Source organism: Schistocerca cancellata, chromosome 5 (assembly GCF_023864275.1).
Source record: "Schistocerca cancellata isolate TAMUIC-IGC-003103 chromosome 5, iqSchCanc2.1, whole genome shotgun sequence".
Lineage (NCBI taxonomy): Eukaryota > Metazoa > Arthropoda > Insecta > Orthoptera > Acrididae > Schistocerca > Schistocerca cancellata.
In genome coordinates, this window is record NC_064630.1 from 440,900,231 (window position 1) to 440,915,317 (window position 15,087).

Consider the following 15,087-nt stretch of genomic DNA (forward strand, 5'->3'; position numbering starts at 1 on the left):
GCAGCAGAGCAGAGTTTCTGGATTTCTGCCCGTAGCTCGGAGACAGTCCGATGCATCAACATAGTCATTAGATGTATTCTCAAGGAATTCACATTGTAGTCATTTTGTTTGGCCATACACGAGATCAGCTACTGCAGCCTTGAGGTTTTTTTAAATGGATGCTTAGAGGCCGAGAAGCACGTTGGATAATGCTCCTGTCCAATGAGGCAAATCATGGCATCTTATTGCTGCCTTCAGTTGCTGGAGCAGTCTTTCCACATGTCAGCTGCAAGATTGTAAGCTGTAGTATGGATATGCTTCGTGCCTAACAGTGGCAAGTACTTTAAACAAATAAGACTCAAATTTGCAGCCCTGATCTGTTGTGACCTGAAGAGGCACACCTAAATGGGCAATCTATCCTTGAAAGAACTTGGTTGCCACTGTTTTAACAGTTATGTTATTCTCAGGGAAGGCCAAGCGGAAAGCAGTTGATGGCTGTGAGACAGTATGTGAATCCTTCAGGTGGTGATAATAGTCCGATTATGTCTAAATGGATGTGCTTGAATTGTTGATTAGGTGGTATACATGTTCCAGGTGGAGCTTTGACATATCAAGTGATGGTATTCCTCTGGCAAGAAGTGCACTGTCAAACAAACATCTAACAACTTTTGTTTGTTCATACCTGGCCACATGAGAGCACACTTCACAAGATTCACTTTACCTCGAACCCCTAGATGTACCAAGTTATGCAGTCTCGATTTTGAGACTACCGCGGGACAAACCGTCATGTATTCACTGTTGAAACATCACAGTGCTATTGTATGTTTGCCGAGGTTACTGGAACACGTTGGAGGTGCACGCCAGTTGTCTGCTCCAGATCAAGATGATGTGAATATGCAAGGGCTTCACAGTCTATTGCAACTGTGAGCCGTATGTTATGAGAGAGAGTGTTCCCTGGAATATTCAACTTACGCTGCATGTGGATAACGTGCATTGTAAATTGGCTGATCTACTCAAAGGCGCAGAGCAGTTGTATTGATGTCTTGTCTGGCTTCTGATGAAAAGCAAACATCAGTGGTTTGTGTTTGGTAATCAAAGTAAACTGCTTCCCTTTGAGCATATAACAAAATATTTTTGTTGCAGGATATGCTGCATAAAGCCCACGATTATATGTTGACTGGCCTTGTTGTGCTGGTTAAAGTTCTTCGCTGAAAAATGCAAGAGGTTGTCAACACTGTTCTGTTTGATGCTGTAGTATGATACTTGTCACTGTTGCCACTGCATGTACTATCAAAGTGAAGGGGTCCTTGGCTACCAGGTGCATTAATACCATAGTTCAAGTGATGGCTGTTCTCACTATTGTGAAACTACTTCATTCTCAGAGGTCCATAAGATTTCATCCTTCAGTTTCAGAGCACCTCTCAACAAATCGTTGAATGGAGGCTTCAACTGTGCGTGGATACATATAAAATAGCAATAGAAATTTTATAATGCCATGAAATTGTCTCACTTCCTGGTAGCTCGATCATAGGTGACATCTCTGTCATGGGGATATGACCGTGGTCCCCATAAGAAATACGCAGTGCAATGCAGCTGGTGCAGTTGTTCCAAGTACATCAGGTAGTTGAAACAACGCATAGCGGTTGCTTCTGGTCACGTTACATATTCTGACCACATTGGGGTCACCTATAAAGTTGCGTATTTGTTCTATACCAGGAAAGTAGTACTGATAAAGTGATGTATCCAGACAGCATACCACGTTTATTATTTAAGGCCAAGGAATAGCTAGTTACAACAAACCCAGACACTAAACGTATACCACAGAACATAAATACTTTGAACATTGTGTGCTGTTGCTAGAATCTTCACTGCAGCACCCAATCACTAGAGTAATGGTACTATCCCTAGTTTTTTATGATTCCTAAACACACTGTGTGGCAAATGATAAAGTTACATTGTGGTACTGGAGAACACAATGCATATGTGGGAAGTGGACATTGTCATGTACCACCACCATTAAAAGATAATGAACCTGAAATTCATAACACTATAGGTGAATATAGGTAGAATTCCATTTTCTGGCCCTAGAGAGGCCAATTGAGCCCAAGAAATTGCCATCTCACCTTTTGCCAGTGGCAGCATTGGATGCAGTATGGAGGGGCACGCGGTCGGCACACTGCTCTCCCTGTCGTCGCTGGATTTCTTGACCTTGGAACCATTACTACGTGATAAAGTTGCTCCTCAGTTGGCCTAATGAAGCTGAGCACACCCTGTGAAAGTCCTCTCACAAAGGAAACATACTTGACAGTACTGGGAATCGACCCAGATCCTCTGTGTGGCAGTCAGCTGCAAACACCACTCAGATATAGAGGCAGACAAACACCTCATATAAAAATGATTTTTGGATGTGTTGCAATTAGAACATACTGCTGCATTTCCTGGGTGGTTAGATATGATTTGGCTCTGGCTTTGAGAGGCTGGACTACAAAGCAAACGTGTGACAGTGGTGCTGCGATTATCGACTCTACCAATTAATGTTTCCTGAGGAAAATATCTGTTGTGAATGACTTACTGTAAATTTTCTGTTGAATCAGAATCCTTATAGAATGATGGGCTAGTATAAGTATAAAAACCACATAATGTCTGTTTGGTCCCAGATATATCTATGTTGTCATCTTCCAGTGGTTGTGTATCTGTGGCAGTTGGGGACTGGATGTATCCCCATTGACTTAGAATGCTTCACAGTATAATTGTCAGACTGGGTGCTGCCCAGTATACTCATATTATGGGTGATGTTATGATTCAGTCAGTGTGACAGCTGTATTTTGAGAGGAAATACTCTGTTCTACTAGCATCAGCCTTAATATGTGTCAGCTATGGTGCAGAAATGGTTCACATAGTACAGAAATTTCTCTTCTCAACTGACCTCCTTCTGCACCACACCTTAGCCTATTGAAAATGAGTGGATGGAGACAAAATGGACCATGGATAACTGGCCTGACCTCATGCCAAGACCCTTCAATAACCTTTCAAATTTCACCGTGACTGCATAGGAGGGGGTAGCAGAAAATGAGATATTTGTAAATCAAATCATAGCCTCTGTCCTTTACAGGATGAAGTATAAGCCTGGATGTCCACTGGGATTGTGTTCGTCCAGTTAACAGGTTGTCTGTATAATATGATTATAGCCAACCGATGAAGCTCGTGCGCTGAACCCAAGTAACATCTGACACAAGTCAGACACCAGTTGGTCACGAGGCAACAGAACTGAAGACTTAGCTGGTGAGACCATTCCCAGTGTCAAAAGATTGACCAATGCAAACTGTTTAAATAGGTGTCTTTCTAAGACTCAACAAGTGATATAATGTGAGATTAGGATAATGACTAGTAAATGGAAATTGCTGCAAAAAAGTACTGAAGTCGATAAATCTGATAGTGTTAACATTGTACTCAAATGTGCATGCTTCTTACATGTCATCAGAATTGACATGGAGGGGGAAGAACCAGCAGCTGCATTCACTTGTGAGTTGACACAGTCAACAAAAGAATATGCTTCTGTTGGCAGTGCAGAGTATTCCATCCAAGATAAATTTATGATTTTCCTTTCCTCAGAAAAAGTGCAAGAGTGGAAGCTGTTTGACTACTTTAGAGAATACTAATTACTTAAGGTGAAGGTGGTGCACTCAGTTTTTATTTGAAATACAGTTTCTGGAATTTTTTATTCAGTCTTATTGAATGGACACTGTACATCATGTGTGATGTATCCATTAAATCTGATCACACAGTATTATGTTTTTTGTTTTTATCCGTAGCATTTCCACTTAGCTTCCCACTCAAGTTCTGTAATTTTCAACCATGGGCTCCTCTGTGAGTTGTAGCGGTGATATCTCTTGTCTTGCATATTCCACAGTGACTTATTCTCATTCACAAGGCTTGTAAACGTCTCTATATTCATAGCTGGTAATAAAGTGCGAAAGACACCCAGACACAAGCAACAACAGGTATTTGCTTGCACCGATTACATTCTACGAAGTCCAATCAATGCCATTTTACTGGGATATGCCTGTCAGCTGGCTGTGTGCAGACAACTTAGTCGTGCAGTGGTTGCATGCCAGTCCCATTATGGGCTTGGTATTAGTAGGCCATGTGTGGTCATATATGGCCATCCAGTTAGTCAGACGAATGTGCAGTCTTTCGATTATAGCACCAAATTATGAAGTCACTATAGTAAGTGCTTTGGTATTTGGATATTTCTTACTGTTGTTTTGCCCTTGACTGTGTGTCTGTGTGTCATGGCTTCAGGTGCCCTTCCATATCTGAAATCCTGGGAATGATAAAGAGCAAATTTTCTTGTATTTCTTCAGAGGGTAAATGCTTAGAATGAGTGTCAGTAAGATGCAACCCTCTCAGTTATCATCACAAATTTCAGAAGTTTGCTTTACTTTTATGAGCAGCACTGTAAACTCTTGGCTCCTTTGCAACATGGCTGGCATTTTAGTGTCCAGCAATGGTCATTTTGTGTTGTCAGGTGTTCTTACGTGCCAGTCCACTACTCAATGTCACAACTAATATGGTGAGTGATTGTGTTTACTTATACCATTGTTCAATGAAAATCTCCATTTCAAAAGTCAAGTGACAATTGTTGGTTTTTATGCATCATCTTTTGTTTTTGTTTGTCTGTGTGATAAAAGGTTTCCTATAAAGAGATTCTGTTTGTGACCAAAATCTGTACAAATTCAATTTAAATGTAATGGACATCTTATCTAGAAGCATATGATTACAAATTATGTTTCACGTTATGTATTTTTTGAAATGCAATGAACCTCAGAAAGCTCATAGAAAAATAATTTGTGCTTTATAAATTGTCTGTTAGTGTGAACAAAAATGAACTTCTATTTGTGAACTAATGCCTGTATCTTTTTTCTGGTATGACAATAACATGTTACTCGTTGTAGTTTGACGGAGTGCACGTGGTGAGTGGTTCCCTGGATACAAGTATTCGTGTGTGGGAGGTGGAAACGGGCGCATGTCGACACACGCTCATGGGGCACCAGTCTCTAACGTCAGGCATGGAACTAAGAAATAACATTCTTGTCTCAGGAAATGCTGACTCCACAGTTAAAGTATGGGATATTGTTACTGGCCAATGTCTGCAAACACTGTCAGGTAGTAACATTATTTCATATGGTGTTGATGAACATTAGCAGTAAGTGTAAAGTATACATAGAAACATGTGCTAAACGGATAATATATGCACATCAGTGTAGAGAATAGAACTAATGTAAATGTACAGATGTGATTGAAGAAAAATGAAAATTCACAACTATGAAAGTATGTATGTAATGTGTACTACATTTATTGATGTTAAATACTGAGAAGAATCTATAGTGATTTTAGTGCCATGCACCGCATGCTTTTGACAATATAAATATTGCATTGAGATTAAGTATGTTGTTAGTGATTCAAACAAAACATTTATTTCATTCTCATAAAAAGCATAACATTGATTTCCAAAGGTTATGCAGTAATCTTGCCTGGTGATTATTTGCAGCTATCGGTCACTATTTAGATTTTATGCATTATTATTATCATCATCATCATCATCATCATCATCATCTGCTGGTTTTAAGGTGTTTCACAGCCATCTGTGAAAAATGCATGTTTAGATTTGCACTGCATAAATCCAACTGATGGTCTAACAAGGGGAAGGCCTCAGATACGGCCAACTGATTCGGCTCAAATTTGGCAGGTCACTTGTGTACAACCTAAAACGAAGGTCTCTAAGATATTTTGGGTCAACACCCCCGCAATTTTGAGAAAATCACACCTAAAGGTTATGACGAGCAATAGACTCAAAATTGGAGGGATCGATAGATAGTTATAAATAGAGCATTTTTCATCATCAGGTATGGGGTCCGCAAACGTAATGAGAATCTAAGAACGAGAATACTTCAGGAGTGGGCTGCAGGTGCAGCGCTTCAGTATATGGCCAACAAGGAGTTTACATTTGCTGCATCATTATCTTTGGCAAGAAATTTCAAATCGGAATATAAAATTCGTCAACGGCATGTCACTAAGTACGTCTCTCGTAAGAAGGTACAAAATATAGAAGATATACAGAAAGTGGCGGCTCTTTTCAGCACACAAACGGCGTCACTTATGACTGATTTTAATCATGATTACATGATCAACACCAATGAGACAGGATGCAAGTATCGGGTGAACATTGATGCATGTTATCGCATAAAGGAGAAAAACAAAACCTTGTCACAGTTGGTAGTATACAAAACTAACACATTGGTACACGGCGCAATATGCCATCACAGCCTCTGGAAAAGTGTTGCCTAAGGTTTTCCTGTGTTTACAAGAAATGACTGTTACATTTGGTCCTTGGGTTATAGAAGAGCTCAATCATTTAACTGACCCATTGAAAAATGTTTACGTTACCTGCTCCAAATCCTGGAAATTGACAAATGTGATTTACAGAACATTTCTTGAGAATGTTTTAAAACCATACATTTCTGATAACAAGTTTTGTCTAACACTGGATTCCTGGAGTGGACAAATTAATACCACAATCTATGACACAATGTTTATAGACGGCGAGGGTCAGCCGACGTGCACAGTAAAAGTAATACCGCCAAACTGCACACCTCTGTGTCAGCCGTGTGATGTCGATTTCTATTGCCAGGTTAAAAACTTTATTTCCAGGCTTCAGAATTGCAGTGTGCTTCTGGAAACCCAGTGGAAATTGCACAACTACACGGATGCAATAACTATTCACAGCATAATTCATAACCAACTTCCAGTCCAAATTTTTAAGGCAATAATATCGTATATGTGGTACGCATCAAAATTAATTCCTGAAAAAGACATATTTTAAAATGTAAACAAAGTTCGTTTTCCACCTATTCTTCGGAAGGAACAGTGTAGCTGTCGAAAGATTGCATTCATTAGATGTTCTTGGCACCATGAGTATATTTGTTTCAAATGTTTATATGACAAGTACCATCCATGTAGTTGTTTGAAGAAAAGTGAGGACACTTTACAGTGACTGGAAGAGCCATTGTAAAGTGACCTGGAGTAACATTTTAGTTGTTTACTATCCCAAGAGGTTTGAGAAATTTATTTGCCTACCTTATCATCATCATTCCTTATTGATTTACTTACCGTATTAACCCTCCTACCCCTATCAATTGAGATATGGAAAAATACAAACGAAAAGAACAATATCCGCTAGGTTTCTTAGAGATTCGAACCCGGGTTCTCAGATTCCCAGCCAGTTACCTTGACTGTTGCGCTATCTGTGCTGTCGGCGAAAAGCGTTTACCATGTGGGTACAGAAGCAGCTGCTGTAAAAGTTTCTTACCTCAATTTCTGGAAAAGTATACATTTTCGGACCCCATACCTGCTGATGAAAAATGCTCTATTTACAATTATCTATTGGTCCCGCCAATTTTGAGTCGATTGCTCATCATAACCTTTAGGGATGATTTTCTCAAAACCCCAAAATATCTTGGGTCCCTTCGTTTTAGGTTGCACACAAGAGACCTGCCAAATTTGAGCCTAATCAGTTGGCTGTGTCTGAGGCCTTCCCCTTGTAAGTCAAAATTTGCACCTTCTGTAGGAAATGACAATAAAAAATTGAAAAACTAAATTTGATTGTTTGATTCAAGTCCTTCCTTCATTTTGAAGAAAACTAGAAAAATTTGAATGAAAGCTTTTAAGTAGAGTCTTTTGAGTTCAATAACTCGATACTCAATGAAATACTGTGAAACCCTGCTTTTACCCTTTTCAAGGGACTTTAAAAAAAATGGTGTAAACTGCAGGAAAATGTAAAACGTGGAAAATAATGTTATAAGCTGTAAAATTTGCATATAGGATACCCCCTTGCACTTTCTATCTGATATATGTACATAACAGCCATCAAAAGACTTGTCAGGGACTTTTTTACTATGTAATGAAGACTTATTACCGAATAAAAACTGCTGATGTAACTGGAACTGATAGCTATCTGGGAAGTATGAACGTTTGACTCAATTTCATGTCATAATCGATGTTTTTGAAATACTGCACTAGTTACGTATTTTTTCATGCTTAGCGTGTCGCGTTTTGAGAATTTTTTTCTCGTTGTCAAGTGCAAATATGTATTTTGTGTGGTGTTTGAATATGTGTTATTCTGCGTCTTGCACTGTAGTCTTCTTTTTGAGGTTATCAGGTACTGTGCCTCATCAGTTATGTAGGAAACCACACACACACTCAAACTATCACTCTCATTGTTTGTTTGTGTAACATTACAAAGAATACATACATAACTACTGCACTTGACAATGAGAATAAATTCTCGAAACACATTTTGCTCAGCATGAATTCAATACATAACCAGCACTGTGTTTACACTAAAAACATTTGAGCAATGCAAAGTGAGTGATGGTGTCAACTAGCGCTCCATATGGCTTTATGCCGAAACACGCTAAATATGGGTCCTTAAAGTTGTCACGATGATCACAACAATCATGAAACTGCATTTGCGCAGTAGAGACGGTTTAGAAATGGTTGTGATTGATCACGATATCTTCACTCGAAGGAACCTAGTTACTCCCATCAGCCACCATGCCATTAGAGCTTGGCAGTGGTCGGAGATATGGCAGGAATTGTTAAAACTTTTACTCATTTACCAATTCAAATCTGCTGAGTAGAATGCCCTGGTGTCAAGAAACTTTTCCACTTAATATTTGTAAACACTACTGGACGGCCAACACAATGCCTTCGTAATGCGTGAATCGCGGGAAAATTAAAAATATGCTTACACAAAATCGGGTGCAAATTAACATTGTGGGCATAGGAAATTTGACAGGACCGATGAAAAATGTTATAAATGGCAGGAAAATGGTAATTCCAGGAATGTAAAAGTGGGTTTATACTGTATCAACATCAAAACATGCTCATTATGTAGCCTACACAGGTACTTCCAAATGTTGAGAGCTTCCATTGTACTAATAGCCCTATCTTTGCAGTCTGTGCATGGCTTTGCTTTTATAGCCTGTTACCACTGAGTTAACAGTATCTTCATAATTACTGTTACATCTATTTTCAGTATTTTTCTTTATTTATTTATTTTTTTTTTTTTTTTTTTGAAAACGATTCTTTGAGTTCTGTGAAGTGCAATGAATTTTCTTCCTCTGAAAAAACTGTACATGTGTTACTATGTAGTAAAATGAAGAGGATAGGAACTGACTCATGATTACCTTTTAATTTTCTGTGCAATGTCTTTATTATGTGAACTAACAGTGACATTATGAAATATTGTATCGAAAGGAAAATTCAGTTGGAAAAAACTAAAGTGCTCTCATAACAGTCGGATCTTGGGTCTAATTTACCTGCCCTTCCATTTTAATCTCCTAATCTTCCTTTCCCTCCTATCTGAAGAAGGAACTTATAACAGGAGTGGCAGTGAAACAGGCGTTTTTGAAACCTCCACCAGTACTATGAATTTATTTACAATAATTTGAAAGAAATAAAACATGAATTGACAATGCTTGCAGTTTAAAATGCTAATCACTGGAAAGTGACATAATGCAGGTGACTGCTATTTACCTTCACACATGTCAAGTCTTCTACAGAAATTAGAAATTAGACATAAGATCTTGTGGGACCACATTTGATTCTTCAGTTCCCTTATGGTGTGTGGTGGATCACAGAGGAAGATCTGAGATTTCAAATTACCCAAAGGAAGAAATCACATTCTGAAATGTCAGGGGGTCTTGGAGGCCATGAGATGTCACCATTCTTGGAGATGAGATGACCAGGACTTATTTTTGTAGCACATAAATGGAATGCCGCAAGCTATGGCATGTGGCATCTTCTTGTTGGAAGAATGTGTTTTGCAGTTACAGGAAGGTCAGAAAGATGTCGCACTAGGAAATGGTTCAGCCTGTGAATGTAACATTCTGTGAATGTAACGTTCTGTATGCACGGTAACATTATCATCACAATCGTCTTAAATAAATAAATGAAGCTCTGTTTCCAAACATTGATATGCCATAACACACTACCACTTTATGTCTATGATATGGCATTTCATGAAGCATTTCAGGATTTTCACATTACCATTATGTAAATTTTTGCTTGTCACCGAAGCCCGACACACAAAAATTGGCCTCACCACTCATGATCAGATTGTTGCAGAGGCCTCGGTCGTTGTTCATGAGTTCCAATTCCCAGCAAAATTACAGTCTCTGTGAAAGTCTGTCTGCAATCAGTTTTAGCACTCCCTGAACTTTTTATGGATGATATTGCAGTTTCTTGTAAAATATTCGCCATACATTGTGACCTGATACGTCATGCTTCCATGCAGAATGCCTGGGTCTTTGGTTGGTGGCTGCTTCCACTCTTGCAACATCCTCTGGTATGAAATGTGTTTTGCACTTCGACCCCTCTTTCGCACTGTATCATCCATTTCCTAAAAGTTCTGTACCCTCAGTTTGATAGCATGTGCCAATGGGATTGTGTGTGTGTGTGTGTGTGTGTGTGTGTGTGTGTGTGTGTGTGCGTGTGCGCGTGCGCGTGCGTGCGTGCGTGTGTAATGAGCACGATATACATGCTACATGGTTGTGTAGCTGTAGCTTTTGTTTTTGTAAAACGCCACCATGGCAACATTGAGTTGTTCACTGGTCCAGGACGTCATCTATATCTGTGCCAGCATTATACTTGACAGTTTGTGTTGTGACAAGTCTGGTTGGCTACACTGCAGTAACGATGTTGCAACAGCAGCATCTATACAAATAGCAGATGACATAGGTTTCTGTTCCATATCGTAAACATAAGCTGCTGAGCAATAACAGTTCGCTTTTTAGTTGTTACCACAATGACACCAAATAAACAACTGCATAATACACTAGAAAAAAGTATAATAAAGCACACACTTTCAGTAATGGAATGGAGAAATACAGGAAATAAGCATTTGATAATGAGCGATATCTTGAAAACAGTACAGTACATAGTAAAAAAAAAGATAACTGAGATAGTAACTTCTCACTCTAGGTTTTATTATGACAGTGGTGCAACAATTACCTATATTCGTAGCTTTTCACTCACCAATTTACGGTGACAAAGGTGCAATTCCATCTAGCTCCCCATCGTCACTGTTATCAGGATCAGTACCTAAACCGTCTTTTACCACCACCACCACCACCACCGCCACCAGCACAAATCATTAGCTTTTCATGGTCACTAATGATACCTTCCATTGTCTGTGCTACTTGAATAAGTTTTTCAACGTGCTCAACCTTTTCTCTCCACGAGGCTGCATCCACAGTCGCAACAGCTATACACAACAGCCTTTCCACCTCTGTTATTGTAAAAGACTTATTATTCTTCCTTATGTATGTCTTCTCATCACTCCACACTAATTCAGTAGAGTTGTGATACAATGGTAGGCCTATTACAATATGATGCTGTGCCGTAACGATATTGTCTACTACATACGTTGGCAGCATAGGCTTATTTTCTTTAACAACCAAATATCACAGAATCTTGAAACTTCCTGGCAGATTAAAACTGTGTGCCCGACCGAGACTCGAACTCGGGACCTTTGCCTTTCGCGGGCAAGTGCTCTACCAACTGAGCTACCGAAGCACGACTCTCGCCCGGTACTCACAGCTTTACTTCTGCCAGTACCTCGTCTCCTACCTTCCAAACTTTACAGAAGCTCTCCTGCGAACCTTGCAGAACTAGCACTCCTGAAAGAAAGGATATTGCGGAGACATGGCTTAGCCACAGCCTGGGGGATGTTTCCAGAATGAGATTTTCACTCTGCAGCGGAGTGTGCGCTGATATGAAACTTCCTGGCAGATTAAAACTGTGTGCCCGACCGAGACTCGAACTCGGGACCTTTGCCTTTCGCGGGCAAGTGCTCTACCAACTGAGCTACCGAAGCACGACTCTCGCCCGGTACTCACAGCTTTACTTCTGCCAGTACCTCGTCTCCTACCTTCCAAACTTTACAGAAGCTCTCCTGCGAACCTTGCAGAACTAGCACTCCTGAAAGAAAGGATATTGCGGAGACATGGCTTAGCCACAGCCTGGGGGATGTTTCCAGAATGAGATTTTCACTCTGCAGCGGAGTGTGCGCTGATATGAAACTTCCTGGCAGATTAAAACTGTGTGCCCGACCGAGACTCGAACTCGGGACCTTTGCCTTTCGCGGGCAAGTGCTCTACCATTCTGGAAACATCCCCCAGGCTGTGGCTAAGCCATGTCTCTGCAATATCCTTTCTTTCAGGAGTGCTAGTTCTGCAAGGTTCGCAGGAGAGCTTCTGTAAAGTTTGGAAGGTAGGAGACGAGGTACTGGCAGAAGTAAAGCTGTGAGTACCGGGCGAGAGTCGCGCTTCGGTAGCTCAGTTGGTAGAGCACTTGCCCGCGAAAGGCAAAGGTCCCGAGTTCGAGTCTCGGTCGGGCACACAGTTTTAATCTGCCAGGAAGTTTCATATCAGCGCACACTCCGCTGCAGAGTGAAAATCTCATTCTGGATCACAGAATCTTCATCATGCAGTCATTTGTGGTAGGGGCTTTGTTCTGTAATACTGAATGATATGGAGTATTGTCCATTACAATTGTTGTAGGGACAGAAAACTGGGTTTGATCCATGTCTTCTTGGTAGTCACCTGTCTTTTTGGACTGAAAAACTAAAAGTTAATCATGACGGAAACCACTGTAAGAACCTGCATGGTCCAGAGTTAATTTGCTCCTTTCCCGTCAGTGATGATCACTAGTATGTGGAGTGTCATCCATCCAGCATTTACTGGCATCTTTTCGGTGTTAAACAACATTCTTTGTAGGCATATTGTGGAATGAATGTACTCACCCACAATTTTGCGAAAGAATATGCTTCAAACTATTACAATATGCACCTTTTCTAACAGGACTTTCCTTCTGTCTAGCACTTTGTAAAAGTTCACTTTCTTTCAACAACACTAGCAACTTTGCTACAGTAGGATACTTTAGCTGCTGTAGTAAGCATAAATATGCCTGCAAATTGCATCAGTCTGGAAAGGATCTAAGTAGGTGACAGGGTGAAGCTGCTTTTTCTTCTTTCCCAGAGGTCGCTAAATATACATTTCTGATCCAGATGTCTTGAAATCATTACAGTTCACATCTAAATCCCTCAACTTTTAGAGTAACACTCTCTTACTACTGTTCTTGCACTAATTCCAAGAGTTTTTGATGTGTGTTCCACTGCTTTCTACTCATAAAACTCTGGTTCTCCGTAGTAACTCCAATGCCTGGCTGTATAGCAGCACACTTAGATGCAAAGGATTGTCAATAGGTGAACAACCTCTTTTCTGTGGCATTTTTCACATATCAGAATTTTCTAAAGCACAGAACATTGCAAGCTTACGGTGGAAACCAACGATAACTGGAAATGTGGGAGCTTTGACATCATGACGGGAAGCAGTTACTGTGCTGGGATTGGTTCGTGATGCACACCTAGTGCCTTGTGCTTCTCTCGCGCATTAAACTGTTAAGCTGCCAACCTGAAATGCATATATCAAGTGCAAAGTTTCAGCAGCCTTCTGTAGACAGAACATAGATATCGGGGTCAGTGGCAGAGGTTTGTTCACCAGATGGCACCAGTATAATTTTCTGATTCCTAACATAACATACTATTTCCAGGATCACTAAATCACCCTTTCACTGCTACACCATTTAGTTCTGAAAGCTAGGATAGTTTGTGTAAATTTATTATTGTCTTTGGCAGCACTTAATAGTTTCTCTCTCGAAGGTAAACTTCTGGCCAACAATTCTGTCACATAAAATTCAGTATGGAGTATGACTCATGCTCTTCATATTTCCAAGTACTGTACCTTAGTTACAGGCAATGCAGCAGTATTCCACCCAATATCAGTACAATGATGCTTCAAAAATTGTATCAAAATATTGTGCACATTTAACAAATCCCAGAAAGTTATGGTCAGTTGATGTCTTACAAAGACTCCCACACATACCTAAAATTTTAATTTTTAAGTGGGTTCACTCTGTACCATGCTTTTCAGTAACCTTTTTATATCTCTTCAGATAAGCATCCTAATTTTACATCATTGTAGATGATGGAGTTAAGCAGAGGACTGCTTTTGCTAACTCACTCACTTTTTGTGGAACTATCTTCTTGACAGTTGTCTTCCAAATAAATATACAGAATTCAGTGTTGAGCCATGGTGTCATGAATACAGTTTGGTGAATGACTCTTATTAAAGGAAGAAATTTTCTATTCACTCTGTGCATATGTCTTCTTTTCAGTTTAACAATGTTTTGAGTACTAAAAGATTTCACTGTCCAATGCCTTAAATGAAATGGTGGTGCAGTGCAGGCTGCTCCAGCTTGTATGCCCACTGTCAGGCAACCAGGCCCCCATAGACACAATTGTGCAGGGGTGGGCAAAAGGGTGACAGTCTGGCAGCCGAGCCAGAGCCTAGGCAACAGTTGTGCACTGTCCAAATGCATGCAGGCAGGGTTGGCCATGTTGTTTATGCAAATGCAGAATTAATGTAATTGGGCCGCATGCCCACAAATGAGCTGAGGGCTCCTGTCAAAGCCTGTGCCCTAAGGGTTAGTGTTGGAATGACAGCTTGTGTTCATGAGCAGTGTGGAATATATCCCATTTGTTCATACAGATTGTTTTTCCACACTTTCATAATGTCAGGATTGTTCTTTGAAAAGTTTGTGGAAGGTTTTCTGAGCCCAATGCAAGCGAGCGTTCTTCCTAGGTATGTCATTATCCATTGTGTTTTCCTTTTTTATCTTTATTCCATGTTAATAAATATTGCCTTCTGTGATTATCTTATTCCAGTGTGCAAAAAGAAATATTTCTTGTATCAGGTCCCAATAAACACCAGTCAGCTGTAACGTGTCTGCAGTTCAACCACAGGTTTGTGATAACATCCTCAGATGACGGCACTGTTAAACTTTGGGATGTGAGAACAGGTATGTGCCATCAACCGTATGTTCTTGTATTGTATTCTAAAAAATCTTTTTTGTGTAGGAACAAAAGAGGTTTTAAAAGTCGGTATATACTACCAGCTAAACTAGAATGTTAACTTGTACAGTAAA

At 40.0% G+C, this 15,087-nt stretch overlaps 1 protein-coding gene across 1 annotated transcript in view; it reads left to right on the forward strand.

Annotated features, from left to right (window-relative positions):
- LOC126187297 (F-box/WD repeat-containing protein 7) overlaps window positions 1-15,087 on the forward strand; it is a 143,656-nt gene that overhangs the window by 102,327 nt on the left and 26,242 nt on the right. The window contains exons 10-11 of the mRNA XM_049928285.1: window positions 4,935-5,145; window positions 14,857-14,961. Coding sequence (XP_049784242.1) covers window positions 4,935-5,145; window positions 14,857-14,961 — 316 coding nt within the window. The remainder of the gene's footprint in view (window positions 1-4,934; window positions 5,146-14,856; window positions 14,962-15,087) is intronic.